The sequence below is a fragment of the Musca vetustissima genome, unplaced genomic scaffold (assembly GCF_032173495.1).
Source record: "Musca vetustissima isolate MV318-11 ecotype Yass unplaced genomic scaffold, APGP_CSIRO_Mvet_v1 utg23978, whole genome shotgun sequence".
NCBI lineage: Eukaryota > Metazoa > Arthropoda > Insecta > Diptera > Muscidae > Musca > Musca vetustissima.
In genome coordinates, this window is record NW_026874881.1 from 92,330 (window position 1) to 118,757 (window position 26,428).

The 26,428-nt window shown below is 36.0% G+C and overlaps 2 protein-coding genes across 2 annotated transcripts; both read right to left on the minus strand.

The window, feature by feature from the left end:
* Positions 1-5,437: 5,437 nt before the first annotated feature.
* LOC133337373 (uncharacterized) lies at positions 5,438-11,557 on the minus strand. Its single transcript, XM_061545604.1, has 2 exons — positions 11,551-11,557; positions 5,438-6,306 (listed from the first exon to the last, which is right to left on the minus strand). The coding sequence occupies exons 1-2, from the start codon at positions 11,555-11,557 to the stop codon at positions 5,444-5,446; spliced, it is 870 nt and encodes a 289-aa protein (XP_061401588.1). The 3' UTR covers positions 5,438-5,443.
* A 9,152-nt stretch (positions 11,558-20,709) lies between these two features.
* On the minus strand, positions 20,710-21,653 carry LOC133337374 (uncharacterized). The gene is made up of 2 exons (XM_061545605.1): positions 21,650-21,653; positions 20,710-21,569 (listed from the first exon to the last, which is right to left on the minus strand). Exons 1-2 carry the CDS (start codon positions 21,651-21,653, stop codon positions 20,710-20,712), a joined length of 864 nt encoding a protein of 287 aa, XP_061401589.1.
* Between the last annotated feature and the right edge of the window lie 4,775 nt (positions 21,654-26,428).

The following is a 26,428-nucleotide window of genomic DNA, read 5'->3' on the forward strand; positions in this document are numbered from 1 at the left end:
CCGCGCTCAAGATCCCCAAAATACCGAATATTGGGGGGTACCCTTATATGGGGGCTACCAGAAAAAATTGACCTATATTTATAATTTTTAGTACAAAGATTTGCTACCCAATAAGAACTCAAAGTACCGAATTTCAGCCAATTCGGTGAAAAAATACGGTCAGAACCCCCCAAAAACTGGATATGGGGAGGTACCCTTATATGGGGGCTACCAGAAAAATTGGACCTATATATATATTTTTTAGTAGGGACATTTGGTACCCAATAAGAACCCAATGTACCAAATTTCAGCGAATTCGGTTGAACAACGCGCTCAAGAACCTCAAAATACCGAAAATTAGGAGGTACCGTTATATGGGGGCTACCAGAAAAAGTGGACCTACACTAATAATTTTTTGTGGAGGCATTTAGTACCCAATAAGAACCCAATGTACCAAATTTCAGCGAATTCGGTTGAAAAACACGCTTAAGAACTTCAAAATACCGAAAAATGGGAGGTACCCTTATATGGGAGCTATGCCTAAACGTGGACCGATATAGCCCATCATCGAACTTGACCTGCCTGCAGACAAAAGACGACTCTATGCAAAATTTTGGGGCTCTATCTCAATTCGTTTAGACGCTAGAGTGATTACAACAGACAGACGGACAGACAGACAGACAGACAGACAGACGGACAGACGGACAGACGGACAGACGGACATGCTTAGATCGTCATAGAATTTTACGCTGATCAAGAATATATATACTTTATAGGGTCGGAAATGATTATTTCGATGCGTTACAAACGGAAAAACAAAACTAATATACCCTCCATACTATGGTGGAGGGTATAAAAAGGGGGTTATATGGGGACTACCCCTAAAAAGCGGTAAATATTAATAATTTTTGGTGGGGAGATTTGTTACCATATACGACTACAAATTACCAAATTTCAGCGAATTCGGTTGGAAAACCCGCTCAAGAACCTCAAAATATCGAAAATTGGGGGTACCCTTATATGGGGGCTACCCGAAAAAATTGACCTATATTTATAATTTTCTGTGAAGAGATTTGCGACCCAATAAGAACTCAAATTACTAAATTACAGTCAATTAGGTGAAAAAATCCGGTCAAAACCCCCCAAAAACTGGAAATTGGGAGGTACCCTTATATGGGGGCTACCAGAAAAAGTGGACCTATATTTATCATTTTTAGAGGGGAAATTTGGTACCCAATAAGAACCCCATGTACCAAATTTCAGCGAATTCGGTTGGAAACCGCGCTCAAGATCCCCAAAATACCGAATATTGGGGGGTACCCTTATATGGGGGCTACCAGAAAAAATTGACCTATATTTATAATTTTTAGTACAAAGATTTGCTACCCAATAAGAACTCAAAGTACCGAATTTCAGCCAATTCGGTGAAAAAATACGGTCAGAACCCCCCAAAAACTGGATATGGGGAGGTACCCTTATATGGGGGCTACCAGAAAAATTGGACCTATATATATATTTTTTAGTAGGGACATTTGGTACCCAATAAGAACCCAATGTACCAAATTTCAGCGAATTCGGTTGAACAACGCGCTCAAGAACCTCAAAATACCGAAAATTAGGAGGTACCGTTATATGGGGGCTACCAGAAAAAGTGGACCTACACTAATAATTTTTTGTGGAGGCATTTAGTACCCAATAAGAACCCAATGTACCAAATTTCAGCGAATTCGGTTGAAAAACACGCTTAAGAACTTCAAAATACCGAAAAATGGGAGGTACCCTTATATGGGAGCTATGCCTAAACGTGGACCGATATAGCCCATCATCGAACTTGACCTGCCTGCAGACAAAAGACGACTCTATGCAAAATTTTGGGGCTCTATCTCAATTCGTTTAGACGCTAGAGTGATTACAACAGACAGACGGACAGACAGACAGACAGACGGACAGACGGACAGACGGACATGCTTAGATCGTCATAGAATTTTACGCTGATCAAGAATATATATACTTTATAGGGTCGGAAATGATTATTTCGATGCGTTACAAACGGAAAAACAAAACTAATATACCCTCCATACTATGGTGGAGGGTATAAAAAGGGGGTTATATGGGGACTACCCCTAAAAAGCGGTAAATATTAATAATTTTTGGTGGGGAGATTTGTTACCATATACGACTACAAATTACCAAATTTCAGCGAATTCGGTTGGAAAACCCGCTCAAGAACCTCAAAATATCGAAAATTGGGGGTACCCTTATATGGGGGCTACCCGAAAAAATTGACCTATATTTATAATTTTCTGTGAAGAGATTTGCGACCCAATAAGAACTCAAATTACTAAATTACAGTCAATTAGGTGAAAAAATCCGGTCAAAACCCCCCAAAAACTGGAAATTGGGAGGTACCCTTATATGGGGGCTACCAGAAAAAGTGGACCTATATTTATCATTTTTAGAGGGGAAATTTGGTACCCAATAAGAACCCCATGTACCAAATTTCAGCGAATTCGGTTGGAAACCGCGCTCAAGATCCCCAAAATACCGAATATTGGGGGGTACCCTTATATGGGGGCTACCAGAAAAAATTGACCTATATTTATAATTTTTAGTACAAAGATTTGCTACCCAATAAGAACTCAAAGTACCGAATTTCAGCCAATTCGGTGAAAAAATACGGTCAGAACCCCCCAAAAACTGGATATGGGGAGGTACCCTTATATGGGGGCTACCAGAAAAATTGGACCTATATATATATTTTTTAGTAGGGACATTTGGTACCCAATAAGAACCCAATGTACCAAATTTCAGCGAATTCGGTTGAACAACGCGCTCAAGAACCTCAAAATACCGAAAATTAGGAGGTACCGTTATATGGGGGCTACCAGAAAAAGTGGACCTACACTAATAATTTTTTGTGGAGGCATTTAGTACCCAATAAGAACCCAATGTACCAAATTTCAGCGAATTCGGTTGAAAAACACGCTTAAGAACTTCAAAATACCGAAAAATGGGAGGTACCCTTATATGGGAGCTATGCCTAAACGTGGACCGATATAGCCCATCATCGAACTTGACCTGCCTGCAGACAAAAGACGACTCTATGCAAAATTTTGGGGCTCTATATAAAAAGAAGATGCCTTAGAAGATATTTTTTAAAAAATCTGAGCTTTGTGATGATGCCTTAGAAAATAATTTTAAAAAAATCCACGCCTTGTAAAGATATCTTAAAAATTATTTTTTTTTAATCCACGTCTTGTGAAGTTGCCTTAGAAAATATTTAAAAAACTAATAAGGAAAGTAGTAAAGTCGGACTGGGCCGACTATATGATACCCTTCACCACTTTGGGTATATTCTATATATGTATCCTAACAGACGTCGCGTGTTTGTTATATATCTATATCTGAACCGATTTCAAGGAAACTTGCCAGAGGCTAATTTATATTACTTCAGTACGATGTGTCAATCGGCCTAGCTATGGATCTTTTCACGAAGCTTGCATACATCATTCTAGACTTAATTCAGTACCCTATACCAAAATTCGTGCACCAATTACATAAAATCGGATGAATATATATATATATATATATATGGGAGCTATATTAAATCTGAACCGATTTTCATGAAACTTAACACACCCAATTCTAGACCTTACTCATTACGATTTGCCAAATTTCGTGCAAAGCGAAATATATAGGGACCTTAGTGGCCTATTTACCTAAAATCGGACGAATATATATATGGGAGCTATATCTAAATCTGAACCGATTTTCACGAAACTTAACACACATCATTCTAGATCTTATTAATTACGCTGTGCCAAATTTCGTGCAAATCGAAAGATATATAGGGACTTTGGTGCACCATTTACCTTAAATCGGACGAAACTATATATGGGAGCTATATCTAAATCTGCACCGATTTTCTCGAAACTTAGCACACATCATTATGGACCTAATTCAGTACGTTGTGCCAAATTTCGTGGAAATCGAAAGATATATAGGGACTTTAGTGGCCTATTTACCTAAAATCGGGCGAAAGTATATAAGGGAGCTATATCTAAATCTGAACCGATTTTCTCGAAACTTAGCACACATCATTCTGGGCCTAATTTAGTACTCTGTGCCAAATTTCGTGCAAATCCAAAGATATATAGGGTCTTTGGCACACTATTTACCTTAAATCGGACGAAAATATATATGGGAGTTATATCTAAATCTGAACCGATTTTCACGAAACTTTGCACTCATCATTCTAGACCTTATTCATTACGCTGTGCCAAATTTCGTACAAATCAAAATATATATAGGGACTTTGGTGCACCATTTACCTAAAATCGGACGAAACTATATATGGGAGCTATATTAAATCTGAACCGATTTTCATGAAACTTAACACACACAATTCTAGACCTTACTCATTACGATTTGCCAAATTTCGTGCAAAGCGAAATATATAGGGACCTTAGTGGCCTATTTACCTAAAATCGAACGAATATATATATGGGAGCTATATCTAAATCTTACTTGATTTTCTCGAAACTTGGCACACATCATTCTGGACATAATTCAGTACGTTATGCCAAATTTCGTGCAAATCGAAAGATATATAGGGACTTTGGTGCACCTTTTACCTACAATGGGACGATACTATATATCGGAGCTATATCTAAATCTGAACCGATTTTCATGAAACTCAGCACACATCATTCTAGGCCTTATTCATTACGTTGTGCCAAATTTCGTGCAAATCGAAAGATGTATAGGAACTTTGTTGTACCATTTACCTTAAATCGGACGAAAATATATATGGGAGCTATATCTAAATTTGAACCAATTTTTCCCATTTTCAATAACGTTCGTCCTTGGGCCAATTAAGTGGCTTGTGCCAAATTTCATCTAAATCGGATCATAAATGCGACGTGCACTTGTTTAACAAAAATACATGGACGGACAGACAGACATGCATAAATCGACTCAGAAAGTGATTCTATGCATATTCTCAAAAGGAACCATGGGTCTATCTCAATTATTTTTGCCTGTTACATACATATGCACAAACACATTATACCCTGTACCACAGTGTGGTGAAGGGTATAAAAATCCACGCCTTGTAAAGATGTCTTAGAAAAGATTTTTTTTAATCCACATCTAGTGAAGATGCCTTAGAAAAGATTTTTTTTAATCCACATCTAGTGAAGATGCCTTAAAAAATATTTTTAAAAAAATCCACGCCTAGTGAATATGCCTTAGAAAATATTTAAAAAAAATCCACGTCGTGTGAAGACGCCAGATTTTTTTTTTTAAATCCACGCTTTGCGAAGATGCCTTAGAAAATATTAAAAAAAAAATCCATGCCTTTTGAGTTTAATTTTTCGTTTATTTTTTAAATATATATTTTTTAATAAGTTAACTGTACAATTGGAAATATAATTAAATAATAATTTGTTTTTCTCATGTCTACTTATTGCTTAATCAAAACTTCATAATCACTAATGCGAATCTCACGTCCACCATAGGGTATGAACAAACATCTCTGGCTAACCGACACCAGACCCGGAGTCAAACTGCCGTGATGATGACCCCGTCCCACAAACAACGGTTCACCATTGCGCGAACGACCAGTGGACACGGCATTTGACGGTATGACATGATGATGCGGTTTTATCCAGGCATAGCCTGGTCCACACAATACCTCAAAGTTGCGCTTGTTGATCTCGTAGCCACCGTAACAGACATAGGCACATCCTTTGCTGGGTATAATTTTGGCCGGCAATAGTTCACCTTCGTGCATGGCCCGACCAACATAGATGACAGCACGATCTGTATCATGGCCAGCCACAACTGCACCGGGTGGTGTATAATTGGGCGTTGAGGCCACCCAATTGTTGACATGTTCAAAGACCAGAACTTCATAGGTGTTGAGGCGAATTTCTTGACCTCCAAATGGAATGTACAGACAGCCATGGGATTGATGGATTTTGCCAACGCACAACGAATTGGCGTAGTGGCCACGACCCACATATAGGGGCTCACCCGTCCTGGTCATGCCACTGCGTACAGCATTTGGGGGTACGGCCCCGTTGTAGCAGGGTTGCCAACCGTAACCCTGGCCTACCAAAATTTCATATTGAAATTTGACATGTTCCATGCCACCCCAGCAGACGTAGGCCTGACCTTTGCTGGGTACAACCTTGGCGGGTAGATTATCGCCCTCGTGGAAGGCACGTCCGACATAAATTGGTGTACCATCACAATCGTGGCCACCAATAACGGCGAACGGTGGCAGGGGAGCAGCAGGTGACGATTGAACCCATGTAGTAGTTTCTGGAAAACGAAAAAAAAAAAACGACAAAAAATATTAAACTATCAATCACTGGGAATTAGGGAATCAAAAAAAATTCAAGAACAAAAAAAATAATTCCAAGAAATTCAGCTATTTACTCATTAAATATTTGACTTATAAATTTTGTTGTTGTTATTGTTTTTATTGGCAGAGCTGTCATTGTGTAGTTTGTGTGTGCCTTAGGTGCTGATAAGTAAATATAAATTGTGCATTGGAAACATTAACGTACGATTACCGACGATAACACCTCCAGGGTGATAAGAACCTAGAAAAAAAATTCACAAAAAAAACAACAACAAGAAACAGATAAAAATTGTGCCGCAGACAAACAGAGAGTGCATAAAAATAATTTTATAGAATGGAAAAGAATGAAATGGAAGTGAAGAGGGTGTGGGTGATTTTTTTTTTTTTTTTTTTTGTAAAATAAAAAAAATTGTTATTAAAAAATCCACGACTGGTGGATTGTTAAAAAAATATTTTTAAGCCTGGTGGAATATTAAAAAAAACACGCCTTGTAGTTTGTTAAAATATTCTTTAAAAAACTCGACGCATTGTTGTTTGTTTATTTTTTTAATCAACGCCTTATTGGTTGTTAAAAAAAATATTTTTTTTTTTAAACTAATCGCCGTATTGTTTGCTTAAAATATTTTTTAAGGCCAGGCCTAAAAATAGGCGTGTGTTTATACCCTTCACCACACTGTGGTACAGGGTATTATGCCTTTGTACATATGCTTGTAACAGGCAAAAGGAAACGAAATAGACATATGGTTCCTTTTTAGAATATGCATAGAATCACTTTTTAAGTCGATTTATGCATGACCGTCCGAATGATGTGTGTTAAGTTTCGTGAAAATCGGTTCAGATTTAGATATAGCTTCGTCCGATTTTAGGTAAATAGTCCACTAATGTCCTTGGAAATCTTTTGACTTGCACGAAATTTGGCACAGCGTAATGAATAAGGTCTAAAATAATGTGTGCAAAGTTTCCTGAAAATCGGTGCAGATTTCGATATAGCTCCCATATATATTTTCGTCCGATTTAAGGTAAATGGGACACCAAAGTCCCTATATATGTTTCGATTTGCACGAAATTCGGCATAGCGTACTGAATTAGTTACAGAATAATGTGTGCCAATTTTCGAGAAAATCGGTTCAGATTTAGATATAGCTCCCATATATATTTTCATCCGATTTAAGGTAAATGGTGAACCAAAGTACCTATATATCTTTCGATTTGCACGAAATTTAGCATAGCGTACTGAATTGCGTCTATAATAATGTGTGCAAAGTTTCGTGAAAATCGGTTCAGATTTAGATATAGCTCGCATATATATATATTCTTCCGATTTAAGGTAAATGGTGCACCAAAGTCCCTAAATATCTTTCGATCTGCACGAAATTTGGCACAGCGTAATTAATTAGGTCTAGAATGATGTGTGCCAAGTTTCGTGAAAATCGATTCAGATTTAGATATAACTCCCATATATATTTTCGTCCGATTTAAGGTAAATGGTGCACCAAAGTCCCTAAATATCTTTCGATCTGCACGAAATTTAGCACAGCGTAATTAATTAGGTCTAGAATGACCTGTGCTAAGTTTCGAGAAAATCGGTTCAGATTTAGATATAGCTCCCATATATAGTTTCGTCAGATTTACGGTATATGGTGCACCAAAGTCCCTCAAAATCTTTCGATTTGCACGAATTTTGGCACAGCCTACTGAATTTAGTCTACAATTATGTGTGTTAAATTTCGTGAAAATCGGTTCAGATTTAGATATAGCTCCCATATATAGTTTCAACCGATTTTTGGTAAATGGTACACCAAAGTCCCTGAAAATCTTTCGATTTGCACGAATTTTGGCATAGCGTACTGAATTAAGTCTAGAATGATGTGTGCTTAGTTTCGTGAAAATCGATTCACATTTAGATATAGCTCCCATATATAGTTTCACCCGATTTTTCGTAAATGGTACACCAAAGTCCTTGTATATCTTTCGATTTGGAGGAAATTTGGCACAGCGTAAAAAATTAGGTCTAGAATGATGTGTGTTAAGTTTCGTGAAAATCGGTTCAGATTTAGATATAGCTCCCATATATAGTTTCAACCGATTTTTGGTAAATGGTACACCAAAGTCCCTGAAAATCTTTCGATTTGCACGAATTTTGGCATAGCGTACTGAATTAAGCCTAGAATAATGTGTGCTAAGTTTCGTGAAAATCGGTTCAGATTTAGATATATATATTTTCGTCCGATTTAATGTAAATGGTGTACCAAAGTCCCTATATGTCTTTCGATTTGCACGAAATTTGGCACAGCTTAATGAATTAGGTCTAGAATGATATGTGCCAAATTTCATAAAGATCCGTTCAGATTTAGGTATAGCTCCCATATATATTTTCGTCCAATTTTACATAGATGGTGCATCAAAATCCTGTTGTTTGTCCGATTAACACGAAATTTTGCACAATGTATCGAATTGAGACTTGATTGACTTTATTGGGGTTTGGTTGAAATTGGTGCAGATGCAGTCATAGCTTCCATATGTATTTCGAACGGGAGTCTGATTGAAATTAAATGTACAGCGTACGGAATAGCTTGTATAAACTTTGCTATAAAGCCTTTTCCATATTTTCGTCTAAATCGGCCTGAATGAAATTAAATTTATCATAGGTTGCAGAAAGACATGCACAAAGAGCATTGACATGCTATATGTACAATACACCCAAAGTGGTGAAGGGTATCATATAGTTGGCACAGTCCGACTTTACTATCTTCCTTACTGGTTTAAACAGGTTTTAGACGAACAACAATGTCGGTACATTTTTCAAAATTATTTTTAGAGGCCTAACAATGACCAACATAGGCCATAAAGCAATTTGAAATATTTTTGGAACACCAACAATAGCCACGGATTTTTATACCCTTCACCACACTGTGGTACAGGGTATTTTTTAAAATTTTTTTTGAGAAGACTTAAAAAAGGCCTCAATTATCATGAGATGCTTGAATATTTCATATAATTTTTTTTTTTTTCAAAACACCATCACCACTTATGAAAATGAATATTCACCACGAGAGATGACAATATGTTCACACACAAAAATGTTTTATTTATTTAATATTTTTTAAACACAAATTCTCACCCATCATCATTTTGTCGAATTTTTTTTTTTTAACTTTTCACTAGGTATACAAAAAATTTATATTTTTTCTTTGAAACTTTCAATTAGATCGCTTGCTCCGTCCAATTAATACTAAAGTTCCAGTGGACAACGTGTACGGGTTAATATGGTATGGAACTTCATATCAGAAATATATGTCGGGTATCTTATCAAATGATTAAAGCAGAAGGGGGAATTTTATTTCAAAAAAAAAAAAAAAACAAAATACAGCAATAAGCAGATATCGATATATTCACATGGACAGTTAGAGGTTTACTTTATCTCGTTAATGGGTTCAAAAACAACAAAAATTACATTACAAAAAAAAAAATACATATATATATATATATATATATATATATTTTTTTATTTTATCGAAAAAATGATTTATTACAGAAAACATATGCATCAACATTTTTATTTTTTCAAAAATAAAACGAAAACACAAAATTAGTCATAGTTGTAAAAAATATTTAAAATATTCAAGTAAGGAAAGTGGTAAAGTCGGACGGGCCCGACTATATGCTGCAATTCACCACTATAAGTATATTAAACTGGACTATTAACATGAAATTGGATGAACGACTTAAATCAACCCATAAACATGTCATTCGTTTGTTACAATGGGACAAACGTATGTAAATCGACTTCAAACAATTATCAATAGGACATCCATTGGGCTATGTCTGTACTTCTAGAAGTACGTAATTCTATGCCTAATTTTACTTAAAATCGCACGAAAATATATATGGATGCTATATCCAAATATGAACCGATTTCAACGAAACTTGTCACAGGCTAGGTTAAGGGAATCTCCCCCCCATTCTCAATTTTTTATTTTTAAGATTTCAAATAGGCTGGTAAATGAATACCAATGCTTGTTAAGGTTTGCAACTGTTCACATATATATTTGAAGATTTAAAAATTAAGAAAAATAATTTAGAATTTTTTTGTTGTTGTTTTTTGTGATCAAAGAAAAGTCCTTATTTTTGATGGCGGGCATGATAACTGGAACATCGGAATCCGACAATTCCAACGGTGTTGCACAGGGTACATATCTGGCTCTCGTCGGATTATTGACTTCGCACAACAATTAACAAAATGGCGGATCTTTGAATTTTTTTTTTTTTTTTTTTTTGAGCAATCGCCTATTTTTTACCACAAACTAAGTTAAAAAATAAGGAAGATATTCACCGATTGGCTTTATCCTAGTTCATACGAGAGCCATAAACTCTCAGAAAAACATGTCACAATTTGGAACCGTTTGGATTATTAGTTTTTGAGTTATCGTGCCCGCCATTCGTAAAAAACTGCTTCGAGAAAATGCGTTTAAAGTTAGAGAATCACTCTTGTCGTCACTTATACTGACAAAATAAATCGGCTATATCTTCAAGAGTTCATGAGATTTTCACTTGAAATTTTGTAGAAACATTTTAAAATTAGAGTAGACACGGATTATATTAAAAACATTTTTATTTTGGGGGGGGGGGTCCCCTTAAACTAATTTAAGTAAGTTTGGTTCAAATCAGCCAATTACTTAAAATCACTCGATAATTTATAAGGGAGCTATATCTAAATCTCAACCGATTTTCACAAAACTTGGCACACATCATTCTGGATAAAATTAAGTACACTATGCCGAAATTCGTGCAAATTGAACGATATATAGGGGCATTGGTGCACCATTTACATTAAATCGGGCGAAAATCTATATGGGAGCTATATATAGATCTGCACCGGTTTTCATGAAACTTGGCAGACATCATTCTAGCCTCAATTCAGTACGTTATGCCAAATTTCGTGAAAATCTGAGGATACATAGGGACTTTGGTGCTCCATTTACATTAAATCGGACGAAACTATATATGGGAGCTATACCTAAATCTGAACCGATTTTCACGAAACTTACCACTCATCATGCTACACTCAATTCAGTACGCTATCCCAAACTTCGAGCAAATCGATGGATATATAGGTACTTTGGTGTACTATTTACCTCAGATCGGACGAAACTATATATGGGAGTTATACCTAAATCTGAACCGATTTTCACGAAACATACCACTCATCGTGCTAGACTCAGTTCAGTAGGCTATGCCAAACTTCGAGCAAATCGAAGGATATATAGGTACTTTGGTGCACTGTTTACCTCAAATCGGACGATCTATATCGAAATAAGATCGATTTTCACGAAACTTAACACACACCATAGACTGAGTTCAGTACGCTTTACCAAATGTCATGCAAATCGAAGGATATGTAGGTACTTTGGTCACAATTTCAAAAGCCGAATAAGTGACCTGTGACAAATTTCATCCAATTCGGAATATAAATGCGACCTGTACTTTGTTTACAATTTAACATGGACATACAGACGGACGGACGGACACGCATAGATCGACTTATAAGTGATTCTATGCGTATTCTTAAAAGGAACCATATGTCTGTCTCGTTTCCTTTTTCCTGTTAGAAACATATGCACAAGAACATAATACCCTGTACCACAGTGTGGTGAAAGGTATAAAAATTAGTCACAGTCTAAAAAAATATATCATAAAAATCGACGCTTAATGTTGACTACTAAAACATATTTTTAAACCAGTAAGGAAAGTAGTAAAGTAGTTGAGTATATCGATCAGATGAATTCTAACAGACGTCGAATTTTTGAAGGACCAGGTACAAAATTAGGTAAATCAATTTAAAGCAAAGGGAAGCAAATGGGAGCTACATCTAAATCTGAACCGATTTTCAGGAAACTTAACACACATCATTCTAGACCTTGGGACCTTTGGACTTTAATACACCATATACATTAAATCGGCCGAAAATATATATGGGAGCTATATCTAAATCTGAACCGATTTTTCCCAATTTCAATAGGGTTCTTCCTTGGTCCAAATAAGTGACCTATGCCAAATTTCATCTAAATCGTATCATAAATGCAACCTGTACTTTGTTTACAATTTAACATGGACAGACAGACAGAAATATTTAAAAAATCGGCGCCGACTTGTGGACCCCTAAAAATATTTAAAAAAAAATCCTCTTTTTTACCTTACCTTTTTCGTTTCATTTGTTATCAATAGTTGCTAAGTATTTGGCTTATCGCTGATTCTATACGTATGAGTAAATATGAGTGACTCATTGAAATAAACAAAAAATCATTGTTGTTGTTGTTTTTTTTTTTTTTTTTTTGCATAATAAAAAACAAAACAAACCGCATTCATTCGTTTTGGAATCGCGAATCATTACGTATTCAAAGCGATAAGACCTACTTTGTAAAAACAAAAAACAAATGAAACATCCGGGGTTTCCCAAAGCCAAATATGGGAGGGTATTTTTTTTTAAATATTTTTAGAGGCCCCACAATCGGCGTTGATTTTTTTTTAAATATTTTAGATGCCTGAAAATAGGCTTGTATTATTAAAAAACATATTTTTAGACCCCTAACAATAGGTGTGTATTTTATAAAAAATATTTTTATTATATATTTATTTGAAGGCCTAACAATAAGCATTCATTTTTTAAAAATGTTTTTGTAGGTCTAACAACAGGCGTGGATTTTTTAAAAAAATTATTCTACAAAAATATTTTCTAACTTTTTTTTATTTTTTGTCTTTCAGATTTTTCTCATCTCATCCCATCTTAACCACAATTATGACGGTTGATGTCAAAAGGATGACATCTTTTTTAAATTATCCTGTAAAACAGGAAACAAATAAAAACCACACGCACACACACCCACACCGCGCACAAATGCAATTTGGCCAAATGTAAAAAAAGTTGCGAAGTGAAGAAAACGATGTTGATGATGATGAAAAGCATCCTTTTACCTACAATCAGCTAAAGTTTCATTAGAGTTTCATTTCAAAGAGGACAGCAAATCAGAAAAGTGATGAAACACCATAAACGGATGAAGAAAAACAAAAAACAAAACAAGAACAAAAATAAAATAAAGATTACTTCCGTTAATAAAAGTGTTGGCACAGGATACGCCCAAGCATCACAGAGTCAACAATATTTCGCAAAATGTTTTTTTCTTATTTTTTCAGGGAGAAGGTTAGCTTCTCATCATGTCATAAAGTTTGTTATAACTTTTTGTACAATAGAATAATAGAAAAGAACCTTAAACCTCCTTGCCATAATTGTAAGGACACAAAATGCAATAAAACCAAATTTTGGACAATAATTTCAGGTAACAATAATTTCAGGATGTTCGGAAACAACAGAGCGGCAATAATTTATTTAAAAGCTTTTAAAGGATCTACAGAACAATTCCAAAGGACACACATATCCATTTTGAGGATGTTTAAAGGTGAGGATTTTTAAAATATGTTTTTGAGGACCCATATAATTTGTACACAACTATGCTGTCAGGGTATTAGAGCTTTGTGTAGACCCAAGAGTTTGTAACGCCGCGATATATTGGTCCTACACCCACCTTTAAGTATGCCGATCGTCATATCTCGACTAGCTGAATCGATCTAGACATGTGTCCAATCGTTATAATTTGTAAACACGATACAGGCCACAGTTATGGAACAATCTTCACGAAATTTTGCATGTGGGATGGGTTCTGGCCTATTGTTTTTGGTAATGATCGGTTGATGTTTAGGGTATGAAATGGACCAAATACTTAATTTTTGTCGGTTTTTCTGGTCGCTCTAGAAGCCGCAATTATGGACCAAACATCTCGAATTTTTACATAGAGAAGGGGATTGGATCAAAGAATAAGCATGCCTGTTTTGATAAGGATCGGTCAATATTTAGCGGGTCAAATGGACCCTGACTTTTGTGTGAAAAATGAGAAAATTTGTATTCTATATATCTACCCCTGAAGGACATAGAGCCGAGAAGTTGATACTATATCCAAGAGGAGTGGTTGGCCTTTAAATTGATACCAATTATATTCTCGTATGTACTCGGATGTGGGAGTTACACGTAAACATTTACAGGTGTTTACGTATTCACATATTATTTAATAAACCATTAACACACTAGAGGGCTGAAATATAGCGATGTTCCATGAGGTTCTAGTTATGGTCAAGGACAACGCCTATAATTTTCGCTGAGGATCAGATAATAATTTTGGAATGAAGTGGACCAAAAACTTATTTCTTTGTGTTTTTTTTTCGATTCGATCTATAGTCTACAATTATAAGCCGAACATCACAACGCAACCTACGGTGAAGGGAATATGGACAAGTAATAATTTGAAGGGCTGTACTTAACATTGGTAATATTCGGAAAATATGTCAGAGTAAGGAAGAGGTGCTGTTGACCTCTAATAGGGCAATAGGATGCAACTATCATGAAATATTACCCAGGCTCGGAATAAAAATCCGCAGAAAGACAGAGTTCTGTGGTAGTTGTGTAGGGTATCGTATGGTCGGCCCCGTCCGACTATACTGCTCCGCTCACTTCTTATACCCTCCACCATAGTATGGAGGGTATATAAATTTTGTCATTCCGTTTGCAACTCATCGAAATATTCATTTCCGACCCTATAAAGTATATATATTCTTGATCAGCGTAAAATTCTAAGACGATCTAGCCATGTCCGTCCGTCTGTCCGTCCGTCTGTTGTAATCACGCTATCTTCCGAAGTAATTGAGATAGGGTGCAAATTTTGCATAGGGTTGTCTTTTGTCTGCAGGCAGGTCAAGTTCGAAGATGGGATATATCGGTCTACGTTTAGGCATAGCTCCCATATAAGGGTACCCCCAAATTTTCGGTATTTTGGGGTTCTTGAGCGCGTTTTCAACCGAATTCACTGAAATTTGGTACATTGGGTTCTTATTGGGTACTAAATGTCTTAAAAAAAATATATAAATATAGGCTTACTTTTTCTGGTAGTCCCCATATACCTCAGTATTGTGGGGGTTTTGGTCGTATTTTTCCACGGAATTGACTGTAATTTAATACTTTGAGTTCTTAGTAGGTTCCAAATCACCCGACAAAAAATTATGAATATAGGTCAATTTTTTCAGCCCGGTCGAACTTAACGCTTTTTCACTTGTTTTCAACCGAATTTGCTGCAATTTGGTATTTTGCAGTCGTATATGGTAACAAATTTCCCTACCACAAAATATGTATATTCGCCCCCTTTTTGGGGTAGTCCCCATATAACCCCCATTTTTATATTAAAATATTTATCTGATTTGTTCCGCGTTTTGAGTTTGGAAGGAGTGGACCGATATTCCCCATTTTCGAATTTGAACTAAGCTTGGAAGAAATAATAAGATGGGCAAAGTTCGGATGAAATCTAAATTTTCTGAAACGAATTTGGTCCAAAGAAACATGGGGTCTACAACCAATATTTCGATGAGGCACATTTTCACCGTGTAAAGTGTATACACCCTCATTAGCCATAGGGCTGAGGGTATAATTATCCTTTAAAAATGTCTAAAATTTTTATTATGGTTTAGAAATGTCGGTATAGGTCCACTTTTTGGTATGTTCCCTATATTTTCATTTCTAGTACCTGTCAATATAACTATGGTGGAGGGTATCCAAAGTTCGGCCCGGCCGAACTTACCGCTTTTTCACTTGTTTAAATTAATTTTATCCTGATCCATATAAGTCGTGGAGAGACCGACATAAGGCGTAAATTTTTAAAATAATTTTTCTAGAGACCCACATAAGGCGTGGATTTTTTAAATAATTTTTGTAGATACCTACATAAGGCGTGCATTTTTTAAATAATTTTTCTTGAGACCCGCATAAGGCGTGGATTTTTAAAATATTTTTTTTTTTTCTGAACCAATATAAGGCTTGGATTTTTAAAATATTTTTTTCTGGACCCATATAAGGCGTGGATTTTTTAAATAATTTTTTTTTCAAATACCATCATTTAAAATTCCAATTATTTGCAAATTAAACTAAACCTTCGAACGGAACATGTAAAACGATCGGCTTAAAATAAATCCAAAACATGTTAATTTGTCTAAAAAATCCGTTTATCACTTATTTAACACACCAGCTATAATCGGAATGTATATTTGGTGTACTGTCAACATTTTGAATGCGTCAACAGCAACAACAACAACAACGATGACTATAACATGACCACAATGGGAAAATGTTGCTATTTTTAAAAATAAATAAAATTTGTTGTTGAAATAACCTTTCAACCCATATGTTAATTTCACTGATATCCTAGAGACAGTGGAGGCACATTCACACACACACACACGCACACCTACATCATCCAGACACATGACACCGACTCGAAATTCGCCTGAGTCCCCACTAAATTTACACATAATTCCAATGGGGATTTGTGCGCATTCACATTTCAACACCAACAAACGGATGAAAATCAAGCTGAAGCTGCTGCTGATGAAGCCGGTGGTGGTGTAATGAATGAAGCGTCGTCGTCAGCGGATAACGAAGGGCAGGACAGCACAGAGGGGGGATGACAACGATGACAACAAATTTACGCAAAGCAATGTAACAACAAAAACAAAACAAATAACATATATGCGGATTTTCGTATTACACAGCAAAATATTTTCACAACAAATTGTCAAAGCGAATGAGACCGAAAAAATGGAAAAAGGGAATTTCGGAGGGCAAGCAAGCACTGCAAGCAAAAAAAGTGAAAAAAACTGCCACCCTTCGCAACGAAGTGACCCTAATTTGCATATAAACAAATAAATGCCATTTCGGTTTTTTGTTTATTCACTGGCTGGCAGCAAAGCACAGCGCCAAAAAAAAAGGAATGGTAAATCAAGACAAGTGAATAAAATAATCCCAAAAAAGGGGAAAGGGGGCATGAAATAGTTACATTTGCTCTTTCTCCGTCTTCGCAATTTTGCAAAAGGTTCGTGAAAAAGCTTACAGGAAAATATGGACAATATTTTAATGATATCAAATAATACCCACATCTCAGGTCTGATAAATAGTTTTCTACAAAGGTGTTAACTAAAGAAATGTAGCTTCATTACATCCAAACACACGCACATACACCCGTCTATATGAGTGGGGAAATTTACATAAATTCTCCAGACAGGAGAAGCTACCTCTCAGGCAATCTTAGACTAGCACGTTTTGTTAATCCTTTTTGAGTAGGGCTGCAGATAAATTTCGGTATTAGGTCTAACCTTACGAACCCTCCATGAGGGCGATTTTTTAAAAGGGTTGCACATAGGGCTGTTCTACCTACACAACTATGTACCCTACACAACTATGTTGTCAGGGTATTATAGCTTTGTGCCGCCCCAACAGATTGTAAAGCCATGAAATATTGGTCATAGACCCACATTTAAATATACCGATAATCATATCTCGACTAGCTGAGTCGATCTAGACATGTGTCTCCGCCCATCCATCCCTCTGTCCGTTTGTCCCTTATAATTTGTAAACACGATACAGGCCATAGTTATGAACCAATCTTCCCGAAATTTTGCATGTAGGATGGGTTCTGGCCAATGAAGACCCCTATTGTTTTTGGTAAGGATCGGTTAATATCTAGGGGATGAAATGGACCAAATACTTAATTTTTATCGGTTTTTTCTGGTCGCTCTAGAGGCCGCAATTATGACCCAAACATCGCGAATTTTTACATAGAGAAGGAGATCGGGTAAAAGAATAAGCATGCCTGTTTTGATAAGGATCGGTCAATAATTAGCGGTTCAAATGGACCCTGACTTTTGTGTGAAAAATTACAAAATTTGTATTCTATAGCGTATATATTTGTCCCTGAAGGACATAGACCCGAGAAGTTGATAGTATATCCAGAGGAGTGATTGACCATTAAATTGATACCAATTATATTTTCGTATGTACTTGGCTGTGGGAGGTACACTTAAATATTTACAGGTGCTTACGTATTCAGATATTATTTAGGAACCCATTACCACACTAAAGGGCGGGCGCTGATCCCTTTGAAATGTTCCTTGAGGTTTCAGTTATGGTCAAGGACAGCGCCTATAATCTTCGGTGATGATCAGAAAATAATTTTGAGATGAAGTGGGCCGAAAACGTATTTCTTGTTTTTTTTCACAACCACAGTGAAGGGAATGTGGACAAGTAATTAGAAGGGCTGTACTGAATATTAGTAATATTCGGAAAAAGAAAAGTCAGTGTAAGGAAGAGGTACTGTTGACCTCTAATCGGGAAAGAGGGTGCAACTATCACGTAATATTACCCAGGCTCGGAATAAAAATCCGCAAAAAGATAGAGTTCTGTGGTAGTTGTGAAGGGTATCGTATGGTCGGCCCCGCCCGACTATACTGCTCCGCTCACTCGTTTCAAAATAGGTTTAGAGAATTCACAATAGGAGGGTAATTTTTTTATTTTTTATTTTTTAGATACCTTATAAGGCGTAGATTTTTATACCCTTCACCACAATGTGGTACAGGGTATTATGTCTTTGTGCATATGTTTGTAACAGGCAAAAATAATCCAGATAGACACATGGTTCCTTTTGAGAATATGCATAGAATCACTTTCTGAATCGATTTATGCATTTCCGTCTGTCCGTCTGCCCATGTTACATTGTAAACAAAGTACAAGTCGCATTTATGATCCGAATTGGATGAAATTTGGCACAGTTCATTGAATTAGCCCAAGGACGGACCCTATCGAGTTTAGGTCCAGATTTAGATATAGCTCCCATATATAGTTTCGTCCGATTTATGTAAATGGTGCACGAAAGTCCCTATATATCTTTCGATTTGCACGAAATTTGGCACAGCCTACTGAATTATGTCTGGAATGATGTGTGCTTAGTTTTGTAAAAGTCGGTTCAGGTTTAGATATAGCTCCCATATATATTTTCGTCCGATTTTAGGTAAATGGTGCACTAAAGTCCATAAATGTCTTATGATTTGCACGAAATTTGGCATAGCGTACTGAATTAGGTGTAGAATGGTGTGCGTCAATTTTCCTGAAAATCGGGTCAGATTTAGATATAGCTCCCATATATATGTCCGTCCGATTTTATGAAAATGGTCCACCAAAGTCCCTATATATCTTTGGATTTGCACCAAATTTGGCACAACGTACTGAATTAAGCCTAGAATGATGTGTGCTAAGTTTCATGAAAATCGGTTCAGATTTATATATAGCTCCCATATATATATTCATCCGATTTTATTTAAATGGTATACCAAAGTCCCTATGTATCATTCGATTTGCAAGAAATTTTGTACAGCGTACTAAATAATGTATACAATGATGTATGTTAAATTTCGTGAAAATCGGTTAAGATTTAGATATAGCTTCCATATATATTTTTGTATGATTTTATGTAAATGGTGCACCAAAGTCCCTATATATATATATATTACTGAATTGAGCCTACAATGATACCTGCCAAATTTCGTGAAAATCGGTCCGTCCGATTTTATGTAAATTGTGCACCAAAGTCGCTATATATCTTTCGATTTGAAAGAAATTTGACATAACGTACTGAATGGAGCCTAGAATGATGTCAGCCAGGTTTCGTGAAAATCGGTACATATATAGTTACGTCCGATTTTATGTAAATGGTGCTCCAAAGTCCCTATATATCTTTCGATTTGCACGAAATTTGGCACAGAGTTCTGAATTATGTCTAGAATGATGTGTGCTAAATTTCGTGAAAATCGGTTCAGATTAAGATATAGCTCCCATATATATTTTCGTCCGATTTTATATAAATCGTGCACGAAAGCTTTCGATTTGCACGGAATTATAGCGTACGGGATTAAATCTAGAACGATGAGTGGTAATATTCGTGAAAATCGACTCAGATTTAGATATAGCTCCCGATTTTATAGAAATGGTGTTCCAAACTCCTAATATTTGTCCGATTAACACGAAAGTTTGCACAACTTAGCAAATTGAGACCGAAATGATATTATTGGGTGTTGTTGAAATTTTTGCAGATCTAGACATAGCTTACATATGTATTTCGAACGGGTGTCTGATTGAAATAAAAAATTTTAACTGTGCGACGTACCGAATATCGTGTATCAATTTTGCTATACATCGTTTTCCATAAGTTTGTCCATATTACGCAGACGAACATTGACATGCAATTGTAAAGGTACATATGTACAATATACCCAAAGTGGTGAAGGGTATCATATAGTCGGCCCCGTCCGACTTTACTACTTTCCTTACTTTTTTTTAAAATATTTTTACATGTATATTTCATATATATTTTTATTTAAATTTTAGAAAATGATTTTTATTAACTTCCTGTTTTATTCACAATTCCGTTTGGTTACATCTAAAATCTAGTCAAAATTTCATAAGGCCCAATACAAGCTTCTTGTCCACCATAGGTTATTAAAACACTATCATTATCCGGTAATACTAGACCTGGTGTTATGCTACCATTATAATGAGCTCGACCAATATAATTTGGTTCGTTGGTGGACGTGTGGCCACAGTACACGGCATTCGGAGGTATATTACCATTGCAAACTGGAACCCAAGCATAATTAATACCCACTAGTACTTCTACTGTGGGCGTGCGAACCTCATTACCATCGCTGGCGACATAGGCCTCACAACGACCTGGTATAAATTTAGCCGGTACCATGACACCATTGCTTAGGGCACGAGCTACATAAATAACACTGCCATCAGTGTCACGACCAGCCACTACAGCATTTGCTGGTGTTGAGTGTAATCCCGATGGCACCCATATATCTCTGGGGTCACGTACCAAAATTTCATAATGATCCAAACTTATTTCTTGACCGCCATAGGGTATATAGAGACAGCCATGTGACGAATGAACTTTACCGATACTCAAACTGCCGCAGTGTGGACCACGGCCGATATACAACGGTTCACCGTCATCGCTATGGCCGGTCACCACGGCATTGGCTGGTACTTGACCATATTCACATTGTACCCAACTATAGCCGGGACCTCTGAGAAGCTCATAGTTGTGCTTGGCATGTTCCTTGCCACCCCACGCCACATAGGCACATCCTTTGCTGGGTATAACTTTGGCCGCCAACATCTCACCATTGTGTTCGGCACGACCCACATATATTGTAGAGTGGTCAGAGTCATGGCCACCTATAACGGTAAATTCAGGCAAAGGTTGATGGGCGGAAGATGGAATCCAAATGTCGGCTATAAAGACAATTTGGAGGTAAAAACGAAATAAAAACGATAAAAAAATAAATTTTCAATAATCACAAAACAATTCTTACCCATGGCTAGTCAGGAGCGGTGCAGATAAAATCTCTCAATGAGGTGGTAATAAACTCAAAGGGCTTTAAATACCCTTCAGATCATGCAATGATCTGAGGTCTTGGAAATAACACTATATATCATATCACCCCACTAAACGGATAATAAAATTTATATTAAAACAATTCTCATTGCGGTTGAAAGTATAAATTTACATAATTACAAATGATTTATTTTGTTTATATATATTTACATGTAATGTAATATGGGTCCTCAAAAAAATATTAAACAAAATAGGCCTCTAGAAAAATTATTAAAAAATTCCACGCTTTATGTAGGTCTCCGAAAAAAAATATTTAAAACCAGTAAGGAAAGTAGTAACGTCGGACGGGCCGACTATATGATACCCTTCACCACTTTGGGTATACAGATGGAATCCTAACAGACGTCGGATTTTTGAAGAACCATTAACATGAAATTAAACATGTCATTCTGCAACCTATACTAAATTTTGGTCAGAAGGATATATAGGGACTTTGGTGCACCACTTACATAAAATCGGTTGTATAGGTACTTTGGTGCACACTTTACATAAAGTCGGACGACAATACATATGGGAGCTATATCTAAATCTGAACCGATTTTCACGAAACTTAACACACATCATTCTAGACCTAATTCAGTATGCTGTGCCAAATTTCGAGTAAATCAAAAGATTTCCAGGGACTTTAGTGGATTATTTACCAAAATCGGATGAAAATATATATGGGAGCTATATCTAAATCTGGACCGATTTTCAGGAAACTTTGCACACATCATTCTAGACCTAATTCAATATGCTATGCCAAATTCCCAGCAAATCGAGGAGGCCTTGGTACACCATTTACATAAAATCGGAGGAAAATATATATGGGAGCTATATGTAAATCTGAACCTATTTTCACGAGATTTAACACACATCTTTCTGGACCTAATTCATTGCACTATACCAAATTTCGTGCAAATCGAAAGATCTATAGGGACTTTGGCACACCATTTAATTAAAATCGGACGAAAATCTATATGGGAGCTATATCTAAATCTCGTCCGATTTTCAGGAAACTTAACACGCATCGTTCTAGACCCAATTAATTACACTATACCAATTTTCGTGCAAATCGAAAGATATATGTGGACTTTGGTGCACCACTTACATTAAATCGGACGAAAATATATATAGGAGCTATGTCTAAATCTGAACCAATTTTCACGAAACTTAACTCACATCATTCTAGACCTAATTCATTACGCTATGCCAAATTTCTTCCAAATCGAAAGATATATAGGGACTTTGGTCAGCATTTACCTTAAATCGGAAGAAAATATATATGGGAGCTATATCTAGATCTGAACCGATTTTCAGGAAACTTAACACACATCATTCTAGACCTAATTCATTACGTTATGCCAAATTTCGTGCAAATCGAAAGATATATAGGGACTTTGGTACACCCTTTACATTAAATCGGACGAAAATATATATGGCAGCTATATCTATATCTGGACCGATCTTCAGGAAACTTAACACACATCATTCTAGACCTAATTCATTACGTTATGCCAAATTTCGTGCAAATCAAACGATATTTAGTGATTTTGGTGCACCATTTACATAAAATCGGACAAAAATATATATGGGTGCTATATATAAATCAGGACAGATTTTCACGAAACTTAACACACATCTTTCTAGACTTAAATCAGTACGCTATGCCAAATTTCGTCCAAATCGAAGGATATATAGGGACTTTGGTGAAGCATTTACCTTAAATCGGACGAAAATATACATGGGAGCTATATCAAAATCTGAACCGATTTTCAGGAAGCTTAACAAACATCATTTTAGACCTAATTTAGTACACTATGCCAAATTTCGTGCAAATCAAACGATACATAGTGACTTTGGTGCACCATTTACACTAAATCGGACGAAAATATACATGGGATCTATATCTAAATCTGAACCGATTTCAACGAAACTTAGCACACATCAATCTAGACTCCGTTCAGTGCTATATATAGGGACTTTGACACACCATTTACATAAAATCGGACCAAAATATATATGGGAGCTATATCTAAATCTGAACCGATTTTCACGAAATTTAACACACTCCATTCTAGACCTAATTCAGTTCACTATGCCGAATTTCGTGCAAATCGAAAGATATATAGGGACTTTGGTACACCATTTACATTAAATATATATGGGAGCTATATCTAAATCTGAACCGATTTTTCCCAATTTTAATAGGGTCCGTCCTTGGGCCAAATAAGTAACCTATGCCAAATTTCATTCAATTCGGATCATAAATGCGACCTGTATTTTGTTTACAATTTAACATGGACAGATAGACGGACTGACGGACGGACGGACGAACGGACATGAATAAATCGACTTAGAAAGTGATTCTATGCATATTCTAAAAAGGAACCATGTATGTATCTCGTTTCCTTTTGCCTGTTACAAACATATGCACAAAGACATAATACCCTGTACCACAGTTTGGCGAAGGATATAAAAATCCACGCCTATTGGTGGTCTTCTAGAAAAAAATTTAAAAATATTTTTAATTCTTCAAAATCCAAGCAAATTTTGAATACTCAAAATTTTGTTAAACAAATCCACTCTTCTGTTAGGTCTTAAGAATTTTTTTAAAGAATCCTCTCTATCCTTTAGAATATTTATTCATTTTAAACTACCACCCATGGTGCGTATACGGTTTGTCAATATGTATACGTATGTGTGTACGCCATTAATTTAATCTGTTGTTTTACGAGACAATATATGTTTATGAGCAATTCAAAACTTTGTTTCAAAATTTTTTTTTGTTGAAAATTATGATAGAAATTAATAATTGAATGGTATAAGTTTAAAAACAAACACACACACATACAAAAAAACAGTTTTGAAATATTTTTAACAACAATTTGTAGAACATAATTTTCTATACACAAAGAAAGTTTTGTATACAGATTTGTTGGAAATGTTTATTTCAGTTCAGAAATGTTGAAAATAAAAAGAAAATATCTATAAAATTTAGAGCTATTATAAGTATTGTGACGCATAATATGAAAGGGTTTCTGATTTTCAGAGAGGTTTGGGGTGGCGAAAAAAATGTCATAAGGGCTACAAAAAAATGTATGTAATGTAATGTCATGTAAATTCTTTTTCCGTAATCTTTAACGAGACTAAAAAACTTTTCTCATATCAATTTAAATTTTGTTTTCCCCAATATAAAATGTGTCAATTATTTTCTCCACTAAGTCGAATGATAATGATTTCTATTTCCATGTAATCTTTATTAGCGGCAACATCCGACATGTTCTAAGTCATACAACAATTCTCATTTGTAAAGGAAGCGAAGAAACAAATTTTTACATCAGGTCTAACAAATTAGCCTTGGCATCAATGCCTCTGTTATCAATAGAATGCCTGGTATTTGGTCATGTCCTGCCATTCATAAGTCTCAAAGTACCTATAAATATTACGTGACTGGCATCACGAAAGGTTCGTTCGACAAATGACACAAAGAGACTAGGAAAACAACTAAGAGGTAGAAGGCATACAAACAAATCGATGACGATGGATTGAAAAAAAATGATGGACCTATAAAAGCCGTAGATTTTGTAAATATCTTATCTAGACGCCCAAATAGGTCGTGGATTTTTATACCCCTCACCACACTGTGGTACAGGGTATTATGTCTTTGTGCATATGTTTGTAACAGGCAAAAGGAAACGAGATAGACACATGGTTCCTTTTGAGAATATGCATAGAATCACTTTCTAAGTCGATTTATGCATGTTCGTCCGTCCGTCTGTCTGTCTGTCTGTCCATGTATTTTTGTGAGCAAAGTACAGGTCGCATTTATTATCCGAATTGGATGAAATTTGGCACAGCTCATTTGTTTGGTCCAAGGACGAACCCTATTGAAATTGGGAAAAATCGGTTTAGATTTAGATATAGCTCCCATATATATATTTAACCGATTTAATGTAAACGGTCCCTATATATCTTTCGATTTGCACGAAATTTGGTACAGCCTAATCATTTAGGTCTAGAATGATGCCTGCTAAGTTTCGTGAAAATCGGTCAAGATTTAGATATAGCTTCCATGTATAGTTTCGTCCGATTTCATGTAAATGGTGCCCCAAAGTCCCTATATATATTTCGATTTGCACGAAATTTGGCATAACGTATTGAATTAAGCCTAGAGTGATGTCTGCCAAGTTTCGAGAATATCGGTCCAGATTTAGATATAGCTCCCATATATAGTTTCGCCCGATTTCATGTAAATGGTGCACCAAAGTCCCTATATATCCTTCGATTTGCACGAAATTTAGCATAACGTACTGAATTGAGCTTAGAGTGATGTCTGTCAAGATTCGAGAAAATCGGTCCTAATTTAGATATAGCTCCCATATATAGTTTCCTTCGATTTTATGTAAATGGTGCACCAAAATCCCTATATATCTTTCGATTTGCACGAAATTCGGCATAACGTACTGACTTGAGCCTAGAATGATGTCTGCCAAGTTTCGAGAAAATCGGTCCAGATTTAGATATAGCTCCCATATATAGTTTCGTCCGATTTCATGTAAATGGTGCCCCAAAGTCCCTATATATCTTTCGATTTGCACGAAATTTGGCATATCGTACTGTATGCCAAATATCGGTCCAGATTTAGATATAGCTCCTATATATAGTTTCGTCCGATTTCATGTAAATGGTGCCCCAAAGTCCCTATATATCTTTC